The following is a 25,165-nucleotide window of genomic DNA, read 5'->3' as shown; positions in this document are numbered from 1 at the left end:
ATAAAGCTATGAGAGAAGCCACAAGCGTTATGTTATAGCAGGTGAATAATATTGCATTGATGCAGGAGGAACATGAACAGTTATTTGGCTCCACTGTGTGTCAGAAGCTCTAAATGCAGCCGAACAGAGTCCACACACTGCATACCACCACCAGGGGGCGCAATTATGTTTCATTCCTGTCAGATCCTGTGTCTGGCACCTTTAGGACCAGACCGGAAACAGTTTCAGTGTGAGTGTGCAGCATCATTTCTATGAACGTGGACCAAAAACAATATACATAAATAAAAAAAAGACGTAAAGAGGACATGAAGATATGAAAGTATTGTTCTAGTTTTGACAATATTCTGTATAAACTGTCAGCATTCAAATCTAATTTATAAATTAAGAAAAATGAGAAATATATTTCTGTAGTATTAAAAAAATGTCTTACGACAAATAAATGTAATCAATATTTTACAGTTTGACTATAAACTTTGTTATTAATAACCATGGATACAAAATTAACACAAATACAACCTATTTATATAGAACATGGACATTTACATATTTACCTTAAAGTCTCCAAATGTAATTTCATTTGAGAAAGTGAATATATATATATTAAAAAAAATTATTGTACTTACAATATTATAAATAATATACATTTATGGAACAACAGTAGGAAATAAAAAAATGTAGTACACTCAATGATGACACTGTATATTTCAGATTAAAATACAACAAAGATTCAAATACACACAAAAGCCCAAAAGAGGAACACAAATGAATAAATATATGAATCCCTAACATAGAGATAAGGTTTAAAATAGCTTCTTGAACAAATATACCCGGAAATCCACTAAACGATACCGTGTGTGTTTTTTTATCTGAAGAACTAGGGCGTGAGAAGCCTTTTATTTTGTAAACCAGAACCGGAACCTGTCTCTCTTCCTGCTGCCAGCATCAGTAGCGGTTGAACCGTCGGCGCTGTCACAACAACCGTCCGTGTGTTCGAGTCCCCCGGACCCGCTGAGACCGGTTCGGACCCCTGACCCCGCTGCTTCCGTCGGGACGCGGTCGGACATGTTTGAGTGAAACACTCCCGGTGGAGAAGTCGAGGATTCTGGAGAGTTTGTGAAACTCACAGCGACAGGACGAGGTGAGTTTCACTCTGAGATCAGGTCCCGGTTCAAAATGGACTCTGAGCTGTTTATTATCTTCTTTAAACATCTTTAAACATTTTAAAACATCGGGAAACATCTGGAAAGCAGAGTTCTGGTCCAGTTGCTGTTTCTTCTCGGTCACTTCAGGAGGATGCTCCTGCTGCTGATGCGTTCAAGGACCAATCAGCATCGTTCAATGTTGTATTGCGTCAAATCCTCTTTAAGAACTTTACATAGTTTATGTTTACTTGTCTTGAAAACATTCTTCATATTATGTAAATTTCTTTTGTACCACAAATGTACAAATCATATTTCACTCTAATGGAATGAAAAGAAGATATGGACACATTTTGGGAAGATTTAAGATAAGATAAGTTCATAAAATCCCTTATAAGTCCCACAATGGGGAAATTTGCGATATTACAGCAGCAAAAGTTAAAAAAAAAATAGGTAACAGTAAGTAACAAAGTGACAAAACTTAAGTGTAAGGGATATAGAAACTTATGAATGGAGTAAAAACTAATATATACAGTCTAAAAACAAGAAGAATATGTGTAGTGAAGAGATGAGGAATAGATGTATAACCATATTAATACAGTTAAAGTAATTGCTGTAGAAACATGTCCGATTACTGTTTCATGCTTTTTTTTCATTAAAGATAATTGTAATGTGTTTAAGCTTAATATTTTAAAATATGGGTCAGTTAAGTTAACTGACTACTTTGAACTATTTGTATGTAATAAGACAAATACAGATTTCTGAATAGAGTCAGATCAATATGATTTTTGGGGGGCAGAAGACAATACCAATATAAGTAAGTAAAAAGAATAGTCAAGCACTTTCAAAGAAATTTATATTTTATTATGATGAACTTTATTATGAATCATATATATAGCAACCAACCACAAGTATAACCAAACATCTAGAATTTGAAATAACATATTACATAAAAATATCATAGTTTGTATAAGAACTTATGTGAACCTGAAATTAGCTTAGAGATTAGCTACTCCATAATACTAAGACTAGAATAGTACAATAGTGTTTGGTTTAAAATAAATACATGTAATAAGTTGAATAAATAAACTGAGATACAGATTTTTAAACAGCTATAAGCAATAAGGGGAAGGTTGTAAAATGAGTTTTGAGGAACTCCACTGAACTCAGGCTTACAGCTGAACGCTACTGTAAATGGTAGTGAAGAAATAAAGAGGAATAGAAAGATGAAATGCAAACATCTGGTTCACGTGGAAACAAACCGACTCAGTAAGTAGCTGCTCAGTTTTAATAACTGCAGCCAGACTTGTTGTCTTCTCTTCTACTTGCAAGGCGATGACTCATCTGCTCCGTGTGTCTGCGTCACGTTTCACTGGCTCCGGCCTAAAGTTAGCCTCAGAATCAGAGTGGCTGCCAGTGCTGCTGTGGTTTGATGAACACCAATTCTCTGAATTCCTTTCTTTACCCGCTCTCCTTCCTTCTTATTTTCACCCCAGCTTCTCATTCCTGCACTTTTTCCACTCATTTATAAAAAAAGAAAATCAAACTCCATCTCTGGCTCTTCAACCCACAACAGCGTGTTACACATTTTTCCCTCCTGCGATTCCACACACACACACATGTTCATCTCCTCTTTGTCGTTTCATCCCTTTGTGTCAGGTTTTCATCTTTGTTGTGGGATTTCTCCACCTTTCTCTCCACCTTTCCTTTGTCCCGTGTCATGTTCTCTCTCTTTGTCTGTGCCCTGCCACTGTCTGCGGTCATGCCACTGAATAAGTCAGAGCGCCCCGCCCCCCCGGCCCAGCCCAGAGCAAACAGCACCACTACACCCAGATCTCTGCTATCCTCAGGTTCTGATCCGGTTTAGATCGATGCTCGTTCACTGTCGGGCTTAATATCCAATCAGCTGATTGATTAATTGATTGATAGAAAGTTGCTCAGCTAATGTTTTGAAATGACAAATCGTTTGAGTCATTTTACGAAGCCAAAATACCTCAAATGTGATTGTCTCATCTTCTCCAACATGAGGATTTTCTTCTTCTCCCTGTTGTTTCATAATATCAAACTGAGTACAAGTGGTTTTTGGATTGTTTCCTGGATACCAAAAAGACATCAACTCTGACCTAAACATATTTCCTGATGAATTACAGAACAAAATATCAATCTAGTATAACTGAAAGATTAAGTCGGAATGGAAATAATCTTCATTTATAGCTAGTTCACATATGAATATATTAACCTTAAAGTCCAAATGTACTTACAATTGAGAAAGATTAAACGTTATTTGACAGAAATGTGAATATATATATATATAAAACAATCATTATACTTACAATAATATTAATATTATACATTTATGGAGCAACAGTAGGAAATAAAAAAATGTAGTACACTCAATGATGACACTGTATTTTTCAGATTAAAGTACAACAAAGATTCAAATACACACAAAGGCCCAAAAGAGGAACATATATGAATAAAAATAGGAATCCCTAACATAGAGATAAGGTTTAGAATATCTTCTTGAACAAATATACCCGGAAATTGTGCTTTTTTTATCTCGAGAACTAGGATGTGAGAAGCCTTTTATTTTGTTAACCTGAACCGGAAGCTGTCTCTCTTCCTGCTGCCAGCATCAGTAGCGGTTGAACCGTCGGAGCTGTCACAACAACCGTCCGTGAGTCCCCCGGAACCTGCTGTCACGTCCCGCCACCCCCGCTGTGACCGGTTCGGACCCCTGACCCTGCTGTGCATTTGTGTGTGTGTGTGTGTGTGTATGTGTGTGTATCTGCTGTTCTTAATTGATTTACAGTCACCAGTGTGAGTCCATCCTGCATTATTGTCTTATGCCCAAAAGAATTTCCCTTGTATTTGTTAAGTTTACGGAGGAGGTTATGTTTTCACCCCTGTCTATTTGTTTCTTTGTTGGTTTGTTGGTCTGTTTGTTTATCAGCAGGATTACACAATAAAAACCCTCTGTGGATTTCCCCAAAAACTTGGTTAAATGATGGAACACGAGCCAGGAAGGAAACCCATGACACTTTGGGGCAAATCTCGATTTAAATAGCTTCTGAGTTGTTGCAAATCTAATTTAAAATCTGGATCTGTAACAGGACAGTTGGGCGTTGGTATGAGTGACTCTACTTTGTGCCAGTGTAGTTGATGAGGACACAGGGGCAGCATGCTGGTGTTCAGGAGGCAGTTCCCCCCTCAAGTGTTACTCTCGTGGTCACTGACAACACTTGAGACGGGAACTTAGAGCCAAATGTGATGTGCTCCTCTGCTGCGGCTCTGTACGGTGAAGTTTGGGGAGTTTTGGCTCATTTTTCCACTGGAATCATGATGAGATTTCATAGGCTACAAGCTTCCTGCGCTGAATAAACAGCTGTTGTCTCTTTGTGCATGTGATTCCCACAGGTTGCTCTGTTCTTATCTGTTTGGCAGTATTCCCCTTCTTGTTGAGATTTGCCTATTCATGACTCGGCCCCCCCCCCCCTCGGGACAAGGGGGAGTCATGCAGTCGCAATTTAACTAGAGCAAAACATTGTTTTCTGAGCCTTCAGCGGAAATACAAAGGCTCCTAAAACTGAAATTGAAAGAATTATGAAGATCTTTCAAGAATTCTATCATGTAATTTGAATCATAGACTAAGTGGATAGTAGGATTAGCTAGAAACAAACAGTATATGGTTATCGTAGAATGGGTGGTGTATTCCTAAAAGGTTGAACGAAAGCATTATGCAAAGCAGGAGAAACAGCTCTGTGCATGTGTGTCCTGTATTCGACTGAGGTGGGGGGGTTGGTATGTTCAGGAGGGTAAAAGTGCTGAGCCAGCAGGCTGCTCTCAGATGCCATTTCAAGTGGACGGGAGGATTTGAGGGAATTAAAGTACAAACTGCTCCGTTCTCTCGCCTCGAAGCTAAAGCCTGTGGACGTGCTGTTAGGAAAGAAATGTGACTGTAACTGTGTGAAAGGGAAGAAAGTCTGAGCTCAGTGACAGAGGAGAAATATCTGTGACCCTTGCTGCTGTTTGTTTTGTGTTAGACAAGAGAAACACGTGTTTTGGGAAATATACAAGAATTTGTGATATTTAGATGCTGAAATTTATGAGTGGGTAGAGAATCTTTTTTTGGATCTAGCAGATGTAAATGTGGTTTCAGAGGGAGAGCGTTGGCCTTAGGAGGAGGTTTAATATCTCGCTACTCTCAGTTTCATATTTTCTAATCCTTGCTATTTATATTGGCTGAAACTCAAGCAACTGAATCTGTGGTCAGTGAGCATCTTATTATAATATCCCTATAATATCACTCAAGTGATTTAAGCAAATTCTACCATGACCCGTATTGAAAATCTCCCTGGATGCAAGTGTGAATATGCAAATGGTATACATTCTTTACTTTAGAATATAAAAGTAAAGAATAAGATGCTGACGTTCAATATAGCAATGTTGAGCATGATGAGAACACATCTGAGCCGAGCTGCCTTTTCAGAGAATGTGTGTATCTGACATCACAGTGACTTCCTGTCTCTATCTGCCGAGGCCACTCGACCACAGCTTCCCCTTTCTGTCTTCTGCTGCCGCTCTTTTCAGCAGCATGAGCTAGTCGCTGCACTCCTGTTAGTCCTGTTCTCCGCTGATATATCGTAAGACTCAAACTTCACCAGGTTAGTTCCTCTAACACTTAACATGTTCATCCGGCACAGGGGGTCAAAGGATTTACTGTAACGTTACGAGACGGGATCCCAGAGAGGAATCTTTTACAGAGGTTTCTTATAGAATAGATTTTGTAATGTTAGTGTTAATTAAATAGCCGATTTGTCCCGTAACTCTTTGTTATGATTGTAAAAACAACTTCCTGATGATGAAAGTATATCTGTTCCCTCAAGATGTCGTGTCAGCCGACACATGTGGCTGTTGTTCAGTTTGCTGCGTCTTCATCTTCACCTCCTCGTGGTTGAGCCACGTTGTCGACACTATAACAGTTTTTCTTTTTCATAAGAACCTTCCAAAGTGTCGATTTTCAAAAACTCCGCATGCACGAGAAACAACAACAACAATGACGGCGGTGTTTCGGTTTACAAATCTTGATTTCAAATTTGCAGCTTAATTTTGCATCACCACACATTATTGGTTGGACCATTATACGTTGGTATTTGATGGATTAACAAGGTCGTCTTTATCGCCACCTACTGGCTTGTTTTTAGTTTTTTTCTTGCCTGAATTGAGATCATTTGTAAAACAAAAGCTGTGTGTGTTGTGAAGACAAGAGCTTGGATTCAAATGAGTCGATACTTGTACAACTTGCTTTACATCAGTGAAGTAGTTATATGAACATGGATTAGAGACAAGCTCCTGTTTACTGTAGTTTTAGGTAAAGCAGATCTTGGAGGGTCTAAGCTTTAGCATTAGTATAACAGTTGATTTGGAAACACTGACACTGTGATAAATCTCCCTGCTACTTATTAAAAAAGTAAATGATGCCTTCACAGATTTCCCTCTCGTTAAAACATAAACATGAAACATCAACACAAGTAGTTAAACTCCTGAGCTGTGGTTTATGCTAATGACCTGCGCCCATAACAACACACCAGTGACCAATGGGATCGCTCAGATTAAGACGCCTGTTACATAACCTTTGTGATGGCAGCGTGTGTGAAACGTTAGACTGGTCTCTTTGTAACAGACGCCAGCTGGAAGTTAAAGAATGAGGTTGTCACTGCTCTCATCTGTTTAACGGTGATATTACCTCCAGATTATTCTTCTCTTTTATACTTGTTGGCTCATTAATCTGTGTGTTTTCAATCTGCTTGTGTTTACGATAAGTCTGTTCTCTGAATATCTCTCTCTTTGTTCTGGAAGCTTCAGATACTTCTAGTTGTTTTTTAGTTTCTGCTCTTGTGGGTGTCAGTGAGTGTTGGAGCAGCAGGACGCCTCCTGTAGATTAGTCTGGATTACAGATTAAGCGAGAGAGCATCTGTCAGAAATTTAAACTGTTGGTATCACTAATATCATCTGCTACTACTCCTCTTTGAACTGGTACCACTTTGCACTGCTGCTAATACTGCCACTGCTTTATAGCATTAGATATTTAATTCAAACCAAACCAAGGTGACACAAACACGTACATTCATCAGTGTGATAACCTAAAATGTAAAAATGTGTTGAACGTGTATTTATCATCTTCTTGTTTTTCTCTCTGGTCCCTCAGTCATGTCTCGGAGGAGTTCTCGCCTGTTGTCCGGTGGCTACTACAACTCAGACGAAGAGTCGGACTCCAGCAGCGTGACAAACATATCCTACCGTGAAAACCCTGTCAAGTATGTAGCTCTGTGTGTTTGCGTGTGTGTGTGTGTGTGTGTGTGTCTGTGTGTGTGTCTCAAGCTTGGATTCAGAAGGTCTTGTTTACAAACTGTGATGTTAAAGTTCATCTGAATCACTGTTTTTCTCTTCTGTCTTTTCTTGTCCAAGGGTTTTCAAGAAGAAGGCAGGCAGCCGCAAGGCCAGCCCTCGTACCTCCAGCAGAGCCAATAGCAATACCAGTTCACCCAGTGTCGAGTCGCCCACCACTGCAGACCAGCGTGATGGTAAACACTACATTACAACTTCCCCTTTGCTTCAGAGTAATGATGACGTAATTTCCTGTCAAAAAGAAAGAAACCTTAGTAACAATAGCATGAATGAAACTTGGATGGGGTCTTTCAGGGGCAATTCGGAAAAAGCCTGTCCAGAAAACTCATGTGTCTACTTGACCCATTCATCTCTGGCTGTATAACGTACATTTACTGGTTGTGACCAGTTCAACATGAATGAGAATCATTTTTAAAATGAGACTCATGTTAAGAGGCTTGAAGACTTAAAGATAAAGTGAACATAAATTTTACATGTTTTTAATATTTCTTTCTGTCGATCCAGTTAAATATCTGGCATCGCAATTAACCTACGACCCCCTGGTGTTGTTTGCACCCAACTCTGGAAACAACTGGCTCAATTGATTAATAATTGAATTAAAAGAAATTGAGAAATTATTAGAATAGTCTTTTGTCGCAGCCCCAATTCAAAGTCTGTTAGAAACCTGTCATTGTGATATTTGCATTTCTAAATAGCACAAGATTTGACGCTGCACTTCTTCGGACCCTTTACAATACACGTGGAAATTATGAAGCTGATAATAGTTCTCGAGATGCTCTGAGAGCCTCAGACAAACAGACAGAGATGTCTGGAAGTACTTTAAAGTTGCACAATCGAATAAAACCCATGTATTCAAAGCTTTTCTTCCTCCTGGTCCTCGTCTCTCAGGCCCGAGTCCTTCTCCCTCCAGCAGCCTGCCCCCGGTGATCCTGAGGACGGAGCCCTACGTCTTCCCGGCAGCGACCCCTCGACCTGCCCTGACCCCGTCATCATCCCGGAGTCGGACCCCCACATGCTGCCCCTCCGTGCCTCCGGAGAAGAGCCTGTACGCTGGACATTACAGCTCCACCAGGCCAGGATTACACCTGAGGCCCAACCACAAGGAGCCGAGTCAGAGCGCAGTGGACAGCTCGGGCTACTCGTCCTCCGAGGGTCTTTACAAGAAGACCCTCGGGACCCCCAGCAGCTCCGTTAGAACCAGTGAGGCTCCCACTCCTGGATACAGGACCAGGATCAGCAGTGCCTTCTTCAGTCTGATGGGTGAGTACGAACATGTGATGATGTGTTTTTAATGTCTCTGACCTGATGATAGATAATAATCTCATTCTTTATTTGCAGACTCGGCCTCGTTGACGGCTGCTGCAGCTCAGTCCAAAGTCAAGGATCTGACCGCTGGAGGTACGGTGTCTTTGTCTTTCCTCCATGTGTACGTTAATGTTCACATTGTTCTACTGGTTTCCTGACCCTAAAAACTATTATTTACAGTGTAAAAAACAGTAAGAATAGGTACAGTGTGAGGATATGTGTAATAAATAGATGTATAACCATTATAATACAGTTAAAGTAATTGCTGTAGAAACATGTCTGATTACTGTTTCATGCTTCAGTTTCATTAAAGTTAATGTGTTACTGTGTTTAAGCTTAATATTTAAAAGTGTGTCAAGTTAACTGACTACTTTGAACTATTTGTATGTAATAAGACAAATACTTATTTCTGTACTGGGGCAGAAGACGATACCAATATTAGGAAGTAAAAAGAATAGTCAAGCACTTTCAAAGAAATTTATATTTTATTATGATAAACTTTATAATGAATCATATATATAGCAACCAACCACAAGTATTACCAAACGTATAGAATTTGAAATAACATATTACATAAATTACAAAATATCATAGTTGCTATAAGAACTTATGTGAACTGAAATTAGCTTAGAGGTTAGCTACTCCATAACACTAAGACTAGAATATGACAGTAATGTCTGGTTTAAAACAAATACATGTAATAAGTTGAATAAATAAACTGAGATGCAGATTTAAAAACTGCTACAAGCAATAAAGGGGAAGGTTGTAAAATGAGTTTTGAGGAACTTCACTGAACTCAGGCTTCCAGCTGAACGCTACTGTAAATGGTAGTGAAAAAATAAAGAGGAATAGAAAGATGAAATGCAAACATCTGGTTCCCGTGGAAACAAACCGACTCAGTAAGTAGCTGCTCAGTTTTAATAACTGCAGCGAGACTTGTCGCAGCTCAGTCCAAAGTCAAGGATCTGACAGCTGGAGGTACGGTGTCTTTGTGTTTCCTCCATGTGTACGTTAATGTTAATGTACACATTGTTCCACTGGTTTCCTTAAGTCCACTGGTGCTTCCTGTGTTCCCGCTGCCACGTGTCTCATTGTGTGTTCACAGCCGTTGCACAACTCTCAGCTCCAGATTATTAAAATCCATGTAATTCTACATTTCTTCTCGTCCCCACAGCAAACACTTGGTTCACCCCTCGCAGGAAGAAGGCTTGTGTTCAGTTTCTCCTCCTCCTCCTCCTTCTCCTCCTCCTGATTCTGTGTAAGTGACATATGCATTTTTACAAGATTCAGGTTTGCAGGTCATCTGATAAAGTTTTACATTTAGGAGACGACTTGTCATACCTGTAGAGTTTTAAAAACTATTTTTTAGGGCGATGAATGAAATTCCAAACCATGATTTTAACTCAAGACATCTGAGAGTAGTAGTAGATCACCAGGAAGTTGTTTTGCACAGGTGGCATTATGTGTTTTGATCTCCTCTGCACCCCCGCCACAGTGTGATTGATTGAGATGGTTGATGTTCCTCAGGACTGTTCTTAAAGCCCCGTGCCTCCTGTTCTCTCCAGGTCTTTGGTTCCTCTTCCCCTTGTTGACTTCTTTCATCTCCCGCATGAGTGTCACAAAGACCCCGTCACCGACTAAACCAGAGAGTAGACCTGTCATCACTGCCACTCCTCCTCCTCTTCCTCCTCCTGCTCTTCCTCCTGCTGCTCCTCAACCCAGCACCATGCCTCATGCACCTGTGGTGGTAGGACTCACCTGCATTTCACTCATTTTGTCTGTCTGTCTGTAATTTCATTTGAGCCGCTAAGAATACAGATTTTCAAAATATATCACTGTTTATAAAGTATGCACTCCTTCATTTGTGTTTAACAGACCTTGTAGCAAGTTTGATGCTGGTAAAAAAAATCTGAGTCAAATCTGACAAATATTATGGTAAATAGAAATAAAAAGTTTTGTCAAACCATATAAAACAAGGAGCAAACAACTAACCACAACAACCACAGCATTTTATATTAATAATATATGTATGGGGTACTCACGGTATCGTAGATTGTCAAATCAGTCGGTCAGGTCGGCCATTTTTCGGGTTGTTGGTTCAGATTACGCAGGGCTGTGGTCCGGGCTTGTAATTGGACATGTTTGTATGTGTATAAAACCATAACGCAGCTCGAAATTCTGGAAAACAACTGTAAAGAACATTGAGTTCCTCATGACAAAGTGTATATTTGTGATGAAAGTTCAGTGTCTTCTTGTTCCTCCAGGATCCAGCTGTTGTTTCTGCTGCTGTAGAAGCCAAGATGCAGATTCTTTTGGTAAGAAGCAGATCCTCAGTTTATCTGTTTTTACTTTTCCAACTTTACCAAAACGTATATTTTAGCAGCATGTAAACCAGCTTAAAAATACAAATCAACACATAGATAGATAGAAAGCGACTCAATCGATTCTCTGTCGATTTCTAGGAAAAGAAAAAGGGTAAATTCTGGTACCTAACTTCTTTTTGTGTGTGTTTGCAGGCAGAGCTGCTGCTGAAGCAGGAGCAGCTTTTCTCCCAGGTGAGACAATCTGTCTGAGTTTTCACTTGTTTCTCTTTCCGTCGTTCCTGTGTCTTCTCTCGTTCATTTATTCTTTGCTCTGTGGGCGGTGGGACGTCTTCACCTGGTGAGGTCAAAGTGGACAAGATTAGAATTAAGATGTACCACAGTGACATCTAGTGGTGATGAGGGAGAACACACGGATTTTGGCATGATTGTGTTTGTTACACAAAAATTACTGAACACATGAACATGAGACTTACTGGAAGGACGTTGTATCAGTCAGAGAAGAAGAAATTCAAGTTTGGTGTAACATCTTCTTCCCTCAGATGAAGGAGCGGATGAATCTGGACCTGCAGGGGATCAAAGCCAGTCTCGACGCTGAGGACTCGGACACTCGGCTGCGTCTGAAGCAGGAAGTCGCCGGCCTGGACAGGAAGTTTGTGGAGTATCAGACGGACAGTCGGTCTGCTGCCGTCGGCCTCAGCCTCCGGATCCAAGCTGTGGAGGCTGAGAACTCCAAGGTAACGGTTCTACTAGAGATGTGTGCAGGAATCTAACCTGCTGCCATGTTTCCTTGAGGTTGTGACTCTAAGATGTGACGGCCTCTTCCTTGTAGCTCTCCCAGGAGTTGTCCTCCATCCAGCTCACGCCTCCTCCAGCCCCTTGTCCTGAAACCCCCGCTGCCCCCGTCCAGGACCACCTGACCCCAGAGCTGCAGCAGGCCATGGAGAGGTGGCTCACCGACCGCATCAAGGTGGGTGGAGACAGACTCCGGATCTAGATGTAAGGCTCGGAGACTGCTAATGGGCTCTAGATGTTCATGATGTTCTGTGTGTGACTGTCTCTCAGGAGCAGGACTTCCTCAGACTTGGGGACAAAGGAAGCGACGCAGACCTGGGACGTCCCATGGCCGACAAAATGGCCGACTTTGCCCTGGAAACTCAAGGTCGGGCACATCTCCACGTCACTGTTCTTCTTCACAGATTACTCATCATTCATACTCACGACCTGTTTCCGCTTTGTGTGTCTGTGTGTAGGAGCCAGCGTGATCAGCACCAGGTGTTCGGAGACGTATCGGATCCGCTCGGCGTGTGTCACCCTGTTTGGTTTCCCTCTGTGGTATCCGTCCGAAAGCCCACGCACCGTTATTCAGGTCCAATCAAACCTCACATCTCTGATTCCTTTAAATCTTCTGTGGAGTCTTCCACATTTCAACTTCTATTCTACTGATGCTTTCACCTGGGACTTACTTTTACTTCCCTCCCTCCCTCCCTCCCTCCCTCTACAGGGTAACCCGGTGCTGCTCCCGGGGAAGTGTTGGGCGTTCCACGGCGTCCAGGGGCTTCTCGTCATCTCTCTGTCTCACCCTGTGAGGATCACCCATGTGACCCTGGACCACCTCCCGCGCTGCAACTCCCCCACCGGCCGCATCGACTCCGCGCCCAAAGACTTTGAAGTCTACGTGAGTCGCTCGTTGTCGTTCGTTGTTCAAGGTCCTGCGGATGTTCTGTGATTCAGTCTCAAGTGGAAAACTGAGAAAGTCTCCTAAAGTGAGTTTGTACTTTGTCTCCCAGGGAGCAAGAGACGAGACAGAGGAAGGAACTCTGTTGGGAACTTTCACCTACGATGAGGAAGGAGAATCCACGCAGACGTTTCAGCTGCTGGTGAGTTCACACCATCACATCTAAAGAAGCTTGAGCCAAGGTTTAAGTCTTTAAACATCTGGTTGGTTTGTGGTCTTTCTGTTTGAATGGAGAAAATAAATGAACCTTTGTCCTTCATTCATTTTGTTGCCATTGTAAAATCATGATATTATTACTTCCAGCTAAATTAACGTCTTTGACTTCTCTTCTGGTCAGACCACATTTGGCTCCTTTGGTTTGAGGAACTTTTTAACCCTGAAAATTAGGGTTAAATCTTCAGTGAAAAGTTCGGACCAAACAAGGAAGATGTGAAAGAACCGTAAATGGACAGAGACTCCATATTTACATAAAGTCAAAACATGACCTAACTACTTCCTGTTCTATGTAACAAAATTAGAACAGAAACTGATGACGTAGATAAAAAACTGTTTTAATGTCAGAATGCACTATGATGTCTCTTTCACCTTTTGATTTAACACCTTTCCTCCTTCTCTCTCTCTCTCTCTCTCTCTCTCTCTCTCTCTCTCTCTCTCTCTCTCCCTCTCTCTCTCTTCTCCCCTCCTCTCGCCTGTGCTCCGGCACCAGGAGCCCAGTGAGGAGGTCTACAGGTCTGTGGAGCTGCGTGTCCTCAGTAACTGGGGTCACATCGAGTACACGTGTCTCTACCGCTTCCGCGTGCACGGGAAGATGGCGTCCACCACGTGAGACCGGCCGGCTGCAGCATCGTGTCTTGTTAAAACATATCAGGAAGGACTTTTGAAATGTGGCTTTTAGAACATGAAAGTCAAATCCATGCTTATGCTACTGAAACGTGTCTGATGTTGATGAATGGAGCTTCTCTGAGTCGGCAGGTTTGCTGTGGTTTGAAACTGCTTAATGTTGAAGTGACAAATCACAGGAAGTTGTTTTTTTTTATGCAAAAGTTGAAGCGCACACAAATGTACATAATGACGTGTTGATTATATTTCTAAAAACCAAATATCTACCTAATAAAACCCTTGGGGGCCTTTTTGCTGTCAGACTTATGAACGTGCCACAAAATAATGTTTTTTTAACTCTTGCTGTTATTAATTGTTATTTAATAGTGATTAGATATTTCGTGCTTCACAATCCCACCGGAGAAAAACGCAGTAAAAAACGTTTCTTTACAAAGTGCAGCAGCTGAATGTTAAACAGTCCTCAGTGGTACGTTAACTAGCTTCTCCCCCATTCGTGAAGAAGTGACTTGAATAACAAAATAATAACAATTGTTTTCTGATTAATGAATGAATCTTCAGTCTATAAAATGTCCAAAAATAATAGAAATGCAATTTAAATTTCCCCAAATCCCTCGTTGACGTCTTCAAATTTATTTAATATGTTGGACCAACAGTCTGAAATGCAAAGTTATTCAGTTTACTGTTGTTTACGTAAAGAAAAGTATTAAATCTCACGTTTTGAGTTGATCAATGTGTTTTGTTTATCAACTATATAATGAATCGGTGCAGGTCAAAGGTCAAAACTTCATATTCTAGTGTCGCTGATGTTGTGACTAAACGTCCTGTAAACACAAGGCAGCGCCGGATGTTAAATTTAATCCAATATTCCTCTGAAAGGTTAAATATGCAGCTTAATACATTTACCTTCTCTGTTTCCTGTGTGAGTTTCAACTCAGTGATTTACTGCTGGTACTTGAATACTTGAAAACCTCTTTTACTAAACCTCTTTGAGCCGAGAGTCACGTTGACTCTGTGACGTCAGCGTTTCTTCTTTCTTGTACGTGAAACTTTTAGTTTTGAATGAGCGACGCAACCAGTAGAGAAAGATTGTTATTTATTTATAAAATGAAAATTTTCATGTCTGAATTCATGTGTTCAGCTCAAGAATTCAGTTTAATTATTATTTGAGTGTATAATCGTTAAAGTTTACACATTGAAAATCTCCTCCGCTCATACAATGACAAACTGCACTTTGCAGCGCTTGCTTCAGGATCACAACCATTTCATGTTCATGTATGTTTTGTTTGGTTTAGAAAATATTTAACACTTGTTGTTATTTCAGGTAAAATCCAGGATCTCTCTGTCTCTCTGATTTCCATAATTCAAATTTAGATGAGATGTAGAAAAACAGAAACACTTGAGAGAGAGAGAGTTATGATTTGGATCAAGACAAAGCAGAATTACATCCCAGTATCAGGAGTTGTGTGTTGGTTACGGTATTTTATAAACCCTTAATTGGCAGTTTATTAGGTACACTTATTATAATGCAGTGTAATAACACTGTACTCTCTGTTCCACACTTCAGAAACTGTCTCAACACAGACATTATAACTCTCAGTAGAGTACGAGGTGTTCCTAATAAACTGCCAACTGAGAACCCTTCGGCGAGGATGAAACTTTCCTGGACAGAACATTGATATAATCTGTGCTGGTAACATGAATTAACAATTGTCATACATTGCATTTCGTGTCTAAACTGGTGTTTGTATTTCCAAACAGTTTCTAGATGTTTTGATTATGTGTAACCATGAATTATGATTCAGAGGCACTTTTGTTAGATACTGAATTAAGTTGATTGGCTGTGTCTGTTCCCTGAACACAGAATGAGAACTGTGGGTCCTTTGTGTTTAAAGCCATATGAACAACACAGAGAGCAAAGTGTTTATCAGAGTCAATTACCTTCCTCTTTTTTTATATTTACACATCTGATTTTCATAGAAATCCTGAAAGTAACTGGAATGATTATTTTACTTTTCTAACAATAGTTTTCTCTTTAAATTGAACTATAGCGCTTTACAGCTACTGCCTGACGTGTTCTCTATTTGACTACAAATCCTATTTGTAAGACAAACTGGGATGTTTGTATGATTTATTAAATAAAAACATTGAAACATATGTATAGTTTGTTATTGCATTTATTGTTTTAAAAGTTATGTTTTCTAATCCTGCACAGGCTCATTACAGAAACAGATTCAGAAACACAAACACAATGTTGTAGCCTATGACCAAATAATGAATGTTGTTGTGGACGTACAATCTATGTTGAGTATGTTCCTTTTTTTATATCGACTCCTTATCACACATATTACATCAGTTTCACAAATTTAAAGAAGATCAAGGATACAAATTTTGTAATTTCAGGTTTGCAAACAAGAATTTACACACACGCAGAAACTAACTGTACTTATTTCAACTTTTGAATATTCTCAGAAGTGACTAGAGGATCTCATACCTCCACCAAGGCTGAACAATCAGAAACATGTCAAATTCTTTAAGTAGAAATTATAAATGAAAAAGAAAGTAAAGCCCCAACCATCTACACAAATTCAAGAAAATCAGTTACATAGATATTACGTAGTCTTGCTAACTAACAAACAAACGCTGATGAAAATGCGCATCTCCAATTAATTATCTCGAATGTGGCAGCAAACTGTTTTTTAATTTGTCCTGCGACAGTTTCATAAAGAACCAAAAATTATTCTTACACCTCTCAAAATAACGTAAGACGTCTCTAACTTGATGACATTAGTCAGACCTTCTAGTTTACAAGTGGCATATGACCTTTGTGCGCCCGTGTGTGCACCGCAGCCATAGATTGAATGAATTTGGAGGGAAACGCTGCAAAGAAATATTTCATTTATCTCTGTGGTTCACGAGCGTCTCTAACCCGTGGTGACAGTCTTGGTCTCGGCAGCGGAGCCGCGGCAGCACGGCAGCTTCTTGGTGCGGGTGAGATAACACAGCGGCTGAGCCACGCTGCTCAGAGACAGAACTGTGTAGGTCACACTGGTGAGGGCCGAGTAGGGACTCAGCAGACCGGGAACACACACCCTCACCAGGTATTCCATGAAGGAGGGGGTGTAGTGGACGATGACCAGCACGAAGGAGGTGAGCACTATTTTGAACGCACGCCTCTTCATCGGGTGGAGCTCCTTCCCGCCGGGCCCGGTCTGCCGGAGGGACCTGAGGATCCGTACGTTGCAGGTGGAGATGATCGCGATGACAGAGCACAGGAGAACCATCATCACCTTCCACCGCAAGGGTCGGGAGAACTTCATCAGCAGGCAACAGAGAGCTGTGACCACGTTCACCACGAAGCACAGGGACAGCCTCAGTCTGGGGACCTTGAGCCGGAGGAACACCAGCGGGTGGAGGACTGCCACGTAGCTGTCCAGACTCAGGAGGCAGAGCAGCAGCGGCCCCCCGGCTTGGTTCAAACTCCAAGCCACGAAGTTAGCCGACTCCATTGATGGAAGCCACACGAACTGGATGTACTCAGTGAGGATCATAAAGCAGAACAACATGTCAAATATGGCCAGCTGGAGGGTGAAGATCTCGGAGGTGCAGCAGATACCAGGTTTGAACAGCAGGAGGCCGATGACCAGAGCGTTGGCCGGAATCGCAAGTGGAGGCACGATGATCACCGTGGGAAGGTAGCAGTAGAGGATCTGCTGGTACGGGATCATCGTTCCATTACCGGAGACGTGGGTCATGTTTGAGTTGAATTTCTCAGTTGAATATCTGTAAAATAAAAACAACACGCAGAACTTTATCACGTAATGAAGGTGTTTCGTTCTAAATGCTCCACGCTCAGGTAACATACAGCATCTGATCGGGTTCTAAGGTCGAGTATGTGTGTGTGAGATCGGTGACGAATCTCCACTTCCTCCCTCGGTGCAGAAATGAAGCCAAAATATCTTGGAGACAGGAGCTGCCATCTTGTGTTGACTGCAGATGTAATCATGGTGTGGAGCCAAATACACACACCCTGCCAACCTCCGCTATCGATCATTTCCTCGGTTTAAAAGCATCAAATAGCTCAGTTAAACCAAACGTATCTAAAAAAGTAGTCAAACATGTGATGAAAACTACAGATCACCAAGTTTTGAGACTCTTTGCGATCTTTGTTTTGGTTTTTGTTGGAACCTAATTGCTAAAGAAAGAATGTTGTCGGAACAGAAAACCAAAATTAGAAAAACATACAACTTTGTCTGATAGATGCATCAACAAAGAAATGCTTAGACTTGAGGCAGAAGAGGAAAATGTTGAAAACTGCCCACAAAGTTCAAGAAAGTGAAGAAATCTTGTATTATGGGATGTTACCTGATCCACTCGTCCTCCATCCCTCCAGGTTTCGTGGTTTATTATCTAAACAAACAAACAGACGGGTGAAAACATAACCTCCAGGCAAAACATCCGATTATTTTTCTTGTACCAGGTGTTTAACTCGATGCAAATTCACTTTGAAGCCTCACATTCAAATCGTGAGTTCTTTTAGCTCCGAGTTTATTTTGTGCGGTTGAGTTTTACAGAGTTTTTCTTTTATTTTTGAGTATTCATGATGTTTGGGAGAAGCTCGGCCGCTCTCCTGATGGAATGACACGGTGGCGTGTGATCTGTCCGGTCGAACCACTGTCTGTGTTGACTCTGCATCGGAGGATTCTGGGGATTCAGTCCAGCGTCATGGCAACAAACCCACTTCTCTAACATCAACCTTTCCAGTTGTTTCCTCTGACGCGTCTTTAAGAAGCATGTCGGTAAAATCAGGTAAGTTTACATCATTATGTCAGAAACCAACATTTATTTTGGATCAGGAGTTTTTCCAGATCTTCAGTTTTAAGACTCAACGTTTTCAAACCCACGACTCGGCAGCAGGTGGAGATAATTAAATATCTGGGGCATCATCACGACATTTAGTCATATTTTAGGAAACTGTGGGATCTTCAATGTCAAATAAAAACTACTGTGAGTCTATAGTATATCAGATTATTACTAACAATCGTTTTGGGCGTATAAACATTTGTGGAAGAACCACTTCCTTTGATCAGATAGTTTGAATCCCTTTTCTTGTGGCTGCAGATGATGAGAGCTTCTTGATATTCACAGGTTCACATCTTTTATCTTTTAGAGTCAATCATTGCAAATAACGTATTTTTTGCATTTATTTAGAAAATAAAACAAGTGAAAGGCAAAAGCCAGACGACAAATAACCCAATATGACTTATTATTATTTTTGATAAAGCACGATGCAACAAAGGGAAATAATAAGAGGCTATTTTTGAACATACTTAAATTGTTTTCTTCTTTTGCAGAAGTCACTTGTGAACATTTTTAATGAAGCAGCAGCATCAATGTTCTGCCCTTAGCATTATAGTTATTTGTAGGTTATCATCCAGATCCACATTTATATTGCATGTTTACTTATTTATTACTTTTACTGACGTCCATTTCTTTTAGATTTTCATCTTTGCAGCTGCAACACAGCAATTTTCCCTTTTGAAGGATCTTTCCCTTATCTTAAGATTAAGTTTCATGAACCCGTGCATCTAACTCAAAAAGAAACATTAAACGTTCAAGTACATAAAAACACCTTCCGTCATATCAACATGTATAATCACTGTACCTGTCACAAACCGTGGCGTTGGTCACTGGGCAGAGATGAGATCAGCTCAGACGCAGACAAACAACTGAAACCTTTTCCTCAACGCCTCGTCTATACGTGGATTGATCCATGTAAATTCAAAGTTGTGTGTGTTTTTAGACCCGGTGCATAGGGACAGCATCATCTGCATTCTGTGACACCACGGAATTTAACTAATCCCTGGACATGAAATGCATCCTCACATCCTGTTTAACCAACAACGTGATCTTTACATCATCGACTTGAGTCAACTTGACACAAACAGAAGAGTTTCTGACTGTTGCTCTGGTTTTAAATGAACAAACACCAAAGAGTCGGGAGATAAAAATCACAAACCACAGATTTAACCACAATAATCTATTGAATGTCGTCATTGATCTGTTTGAATTCATTTGCTACATTCTGCTTGAAGCTGGATATTCACTTTCTATCTCTTTATATCACTTTCTATTTATCTTTTTATTGTATTTAAATCATTTGGGATTTTATTGGACTTTTGTTATATAATATGTGTGTCAACCAGATCACATTCCATAGACATGTGGTGTTTTGTACGTGTAAAATGCCGTAATTTTATGTTTTACTTAATTAAAGTAATGGTTACGCTCTGAGAACACAGAATCCTACAATTCCCATAATGCAACAGGAGGGTCTTTCTGGTAAATGCTCTTGCCAGATGTTTGTAGTGCTGATTTCTTCATCTCAAGGTTATTTATCCATAAATTTGCGTTTCCTTTACTGCTGTAACAGTCCAAATGGGATCACATGACCGGGAACATGCTGGTGTGTAAAATGTGTTTTTAAAATGTGTTTTTAAAATGTGTTTTTAAAATGTGTTTTTAAAATGTGTTTTTACGCACCCCCTCAGGCCTATTCTCTCTCCACCCTGAACGCAGCCGGGGCCCGTTAGTAACACCTTGCATTCGATTTCTCATGTTCACTGGTCTTACCTTGCATCAGCTGTTTACTGAACAGTTGCATCAGTGCTCGGCTGCAGGGCTGCTGCAGATAGAGCACCCACAGGATCAGACCTGGGATCAGCTAACTCTTTTACACTCTGGCATTTAGCGTAAATAATAAAAGGGAAAATGTAAATTTACGATTAATGTCTTTGTAACTCAGCAACTCAGAAAACAACTTTGTGCACAAGAGACACGTTTCCAGTCTTTGCACAAAAGCAATTACTGCTTATGTTCTGCAGGAAGGTTGTTTGGCAATTACTGACGTCCTGCAGGCAAAGACCTTCTTTCATTTACTCAGAGACCGAGGCAATTAAGTCACTAACATTTACCCAAGTGGCATCTTTAACTTCTACTTCTACACGGGAGAGATGCCAACTGAAACCGTCCAATCACTGAAGACGTCTGAGCGGCTCTGTTTAACACAACTGTCCAATCGTAGTTCAGGTCAGGCACAATATTGATACCTGTTAACGCTCAGACTGGTCCGATCCGAAAGGGGCCCTGGTCCCAGTGGGGGGGGGGGTCCTTTAAAAGCCACTGGTCCTGATGAGGTGGTGCCACATGCAGAAGGTCCCCACATGGTGCAGCTCGTCGGACTGCAGGACCCCGTAAACCCTGTTGAGGTGAGAAGATGAAATCACATTTCTGACGGCAAGGCTCAGAAATATTATTCCATCTTCTGTCTTTTCCTTCCAGCCTAATCTCCCTGCATCCACCGACAATGTTCAACTCCACGTGGAGTCCCACCAGCAACTTCTCCGTCAACTCCACCACCCCCGGCCCCCCCGCTGGGCCTCCTCCATGGTACCAGTACCACATGTGCTCAGTGGCTCCTTACGGCTACGTCTTCTACTTCGTGGTGAAGATTCTGAACCTGTTCGTGGGGACGCCCTGTAACATCCTGGTCATCTGGCAGATCATCTCCAAGAAGAGCGACGCCTCCACCTCGGACACGTTCATCTTCAACCTGGCCGTGCTGGACGCCTTCTTCTGCCTGATGACCCCCGTGGACATGATCAACCGCCTGCTGCTGGGGGACAGCAACTTCTGGTACTTTCTGAGATTCACGTACGGGGTCAAAGATATAGCGCCGCTCTTTTTGGTGAGTAATTGTTCCCAATATTTCAGAGTTTATAGAGAAGGCATGAGTGTATATATTTATTCATGTACAACATCCATTTCTATTGCTATTTTAGATTTAATAAAGCTCTTAAAACTCACAGCTTATATAAGTGTCTCTGAATTGAATATGAATCTCATCTTTTTAGATTTATTCTTTTGTTAAATAGAAATCTCATCAAGGTATTTCAGGACCTTGTTTCCAGGGGAAATAAGTAAATTAATAATAATAATATTCATAATTTAATGAGAAATTATGTAATTCATCTGTTTATCTCCCTTCCATTCAATATTTTAATAAAAGAAAAAGTAATGAATTTCACGTATGGATATTTCCAAATAAATTAAAATAGAATTCCAGTATTTTCTGCCTGGGCCCTATGTTTATTTAATGTGTGTTTGTAAATTAATGGTTCTAAGCCACTGTTGCCATGGAGACGAACTACCGAACTGAATCTGAAACATTCAGTCACACACTCAGGGCCCAGATTGAAAAATACCAGAATTGCCTCTGAAAGATTATTCTTATAATAAACTGCACTTTCTCTAGTTTAGTATTCATTTTAAATTCTTCTCCACTCATTTAGATGAAAGTCACTGAAACTGAAACAGGTAGAAATAGAACCAACAGTCACGCCCCACTCCTTCACTGTTCTGCTCCCCCAGGTGTGTATCTGCCTGGACCGCTACATCGCGGTGGTCCACCCGGTGCTCTTCACCAGCATCCGGGACAACAAGATGCGCATCGGCATCTCCGTGGTCGTGTGGGGCTTCACGCTGGCGTACGGCGTCGCCAAAAGCCTCCTGGATGTGGTGAAGGCCAGCGGCATCTTCAGCGGGGTCATCCTCTTCGCCTTCGCGGTCATGGTCTTCTGCAACATCTCCATCATCTGGGTGCTGCGGCGCTCCGTGGCGGGCAAGGAGGTGATGCACCCGGTGAAGAAGAGGGCCTTCAAGACCGTGCTGAACATCCTGGTCATCATCGTGGTCAACTACCTGCCCCCCGTGGCGCTCATGCCCTTCGTGGCCTACTACACGCTGGTGCAGTACCGCTGCCAGATCAGCACCAGCGTGTTCGCCCTCATGGACCTGAGCAGCAGCCTGGAGCCTCTCCTCTACATCACCAAGATGGAGCTGAAGGAGATCAAGTGCTGCGGGCGGAGTCTGTCCGAGAAGCCCGAGGAGGTCAGGGTGTAGGAATCAAGTCACCAATCACAAGTAAATGACAGCTGGACAGCTGGACAAAACCAAAACGCTGTCTCTACAACATCTGGTTCAAACTTACTCTTTCTGGTCAGTTTCCAGAATATTACATCATTAATTTATCATTTACAGTGGAAGTAAATGTTCGTGGAATATATTTAAACACATAAGTTGCATAACATTGTAAAACTAGTTAAAGATGGATTCAACACATATTTGATGGATTCAACACATATTTGTTTGCTGCGTTTCCTCCTCTCATTTTTGCAGATTTTCCAGAATCCAAATGTTTTAACTACAAAGTAGAAACTGTGAGAATAATGTGTGAAGTAAAATAACCATTTGAAAATAAATCATTTTATGGTTTTGTAATCTTTTTGTCTGTGAAATTCTTTCCCTGCCTTAAAACTTTAAATGCACTTGAAACTTCCGTGGTTATAAACGTATATAAACGTATACGAGTAAAAGATTCTTTCTTAACTAGTGTTTAACTCTAACAACCATATGAAACATTTCCAAAAGCGAAACATTCATAAACGTAAAGGAAAACGTTTCGGTTTTAAATGTCGTGGAAGAGTTCTCATTGTGGTCTCCACCTGAAACCAGCAGCTGGTTCACAGAACATTATTGGAGAAGTTTAAGAAAACAGTTTTCAAAGATAACTGAGAATAATGAAAGTAGATGAGGTCTCTGGTTTAAGTGAATATTCCAAGAGAGCAAATAAAGATTTGCACCTATTTCACCTCATCACGTTAATGACGGCCCGGAGCGGTGGCTGCAGCACAGAGCACTGATTAAGCAATTAGTCCTTTATTAAGCCTCATCATGGGAAACACACTGTGAGACCAATTAGCAGGAATGTAATGAGCGGCCACATTGTGTTATTGGTCCACATCATAAATACACAACACACTTTAATAGGTACAGAACACAGATATACATCCAGTTTATTCTGATTAAAAACTCGCTGCACTCGTTGTTTTAAAAAGATTTGAAGTTTAGAATTGTCTTTGTGATCTATATTTTGAAACTTATTTTTGCCTCCACCGAGAAGGTTAAGTTTTCACCCTTTGTTTGTTTCTTTCAAGAAAAAAATACACAACAACAACTGAACAGTTTTTTAATGAGACGTTGTTTCATGGGTCAGGAGTGGATTTACATTTTTACTGATTTCCCAGAGAATAATATATATAAATCTTGCTGAAAAAAAATCTGGCATATCTAGGGACCTGATATCTGTGTGTGCAGTTCGGTGCAGATTGAAATTAAAGGGATCTCCTTGGGGGGGTAAATGAGTGGGAATCATTTTACACCTGAGTCATTTTGCTGTGTATCTCCTTCAGAGCTTCCAGGCTGGCTTCAGGTCCGTCCTCTGAGCTCACGTACCCGGGGTAGGTCGGGTAGAACCGGGGCGTTCTGGGTTCAGTGAGGTCACCTCCTTCCACTGATGACGGAGGTGAAAACAGTGGCATCAACTTGGCATGTGCATAGTCAATCTCAAAACCCTCGAAAATAAGCCCCACCCCCGAGGCACCCAACCCCTCCTCCAGGAGTCGGGACACCTTCTTAGTCGCCAGCACCAATCCTTCATAATCCGTTTTTTCTAATCTGAATATATCCGAGGTCAAAGGTCGGCGTGGGACCAGCACGGTAAGTCCAGGGGAGTTGGGGAAAGGCGTGAGAAAAGCCACGTGACCCTCGTCCTCCCACACGCGCCACTGCTGCTCCTCCCCTCGCACGATGCGTGAGAACAGCCCGGGGTGGGCCGGGTCGGACCCCAGGAAGGTCAGGTTGGGGGGGGCGTCCGGAGACGGGAGTTTGGCTCGAATCTTGGTTTGGATTTCAGTCAGGCTGGAGTCGCTCCATCTGGGCGCTGTCTTAGACGTGCAGTACCCCGGGTCCTGGGCGTTGTGCTCCTCCTCTCCCGCCAGGTGAGGGCGCCACTCGTCATCCAGACCATGTAAGGGCAGGACACAAATCTGTGGAAATGAAAAGGACATAAAAAATGAAAACAGGAACAAACTGTCGAATCCACAGCTGCACGATTTGAGTCTTCATGTCTACTGTTGTTGAAGTGCTGGAGGATGTTGTTATGTGTTGTATAGTGTTCAGCAATATCACCACCTGGTGGACTGGAGTGGAACAGCTTGTTGTAGCCCTGTATAGGCTAAATTTATTTCCACTTGTCTGCCAGAACCTTTTAGTTCCCTTGTGGAACGTTTCAGGGACTAAAATATTCAGGGGTTTTTCCACATCATGGCAGAAGTATAACTTTTCAACACATTGGTGCTGACAAATCAATATTGGCAGTAAAGTAGCTTTAAAGTATGATGGTAAACCTTCTACAGGTCTCACTGGCTTCACTGGACAGCTCTCACCTGGGCCGGCCTGTCCCTGTGGGGTCTGCTGACCAGAGCACACCTGCGGACCCCCAGCCTCTCACACAGCAG

At 41.6% G+C, this 25,165-nt stretch overlaps 2 protein-coding genes across 2 annotated transcripts; both read left to right on the top strand.

The window, feature by feature from the left end:
* Positions 1 to 1,094: 1,094 nt before the first annotated feature.
* Positions 1,095 to 14,264, top strand: sun2 (Sad1 and UNC84 domain containing 2). The gene is made up of 16 exons (XM_061067101.1): positions 1,095 to 1,138; positions 7,348 to 7,456; positions 7,608 to 7,723; positions 8,436 to 8,807; positions 8,886 to 8,945; positions 10,027 to 10,110; positions 10,418 to 10,599; positions 11,117 to 11,167; positions 11,369 to 11,407; positions 11,716 to 11,910; positions 12,006 to 12,143; positions 12,239 to 12,335; positions 12,427 to 12,542; positions 12,678 to 12,851; positions 12,964 to 13,053; positions 13,618 to 14,264. Exons 2-16 carry the CDS (start codon positions 7,350 to 7,352, stop codon positions 13,735 to 13,737), a joined length of 1,941 nt encoding a protein of 646 aa, XP_060923084.1. The 5' UTR covers positions 1,095 to 1,138; positions 7,348 to 7,349; the 3' UTR covers positions 13,738 to 14,264.
* Positions 14,265 to 21,114: 6,850 nt separating this feature from the next.
* LOC132996729 (hydroxycarboxylic acid receptor 2-like) lies at positions 21,115 to 22,709 on the top strand. Its single transcript, XM_061067077.1, has 2 exons — positions 21,115 to 21,495; positions 22,179 to 22,709. Exons 1-2 carry the CDS (start codon positions 21,115 to 21,117, stop codon positions 22,707 to 22,709), a joined length of 912 nt encoding a protein of 303 aa, XP_060923060.1.
* The last annotated feature ends 2,456 nt before the right edge of the window (positions 22,710 to 25,165 follow it).

The sequence above is a fragment of the Limanda limanda genome, chromosome 2 (assembly GCF_963576545.1).
Source record: "Limanda limanda chromosome 2, fLimLim1.1, whole genome shotgun sequence".
NCBI classification, from domain to species: Eukaryota; Metazoa; Chordata; class Actinopteri; order Pleuronectiformes; family Pleuronectidae; genus Limanda; species Limanda limanda.
This window is presented reverse-complemented; position numbering and strand designations above follow the sequence as displayed.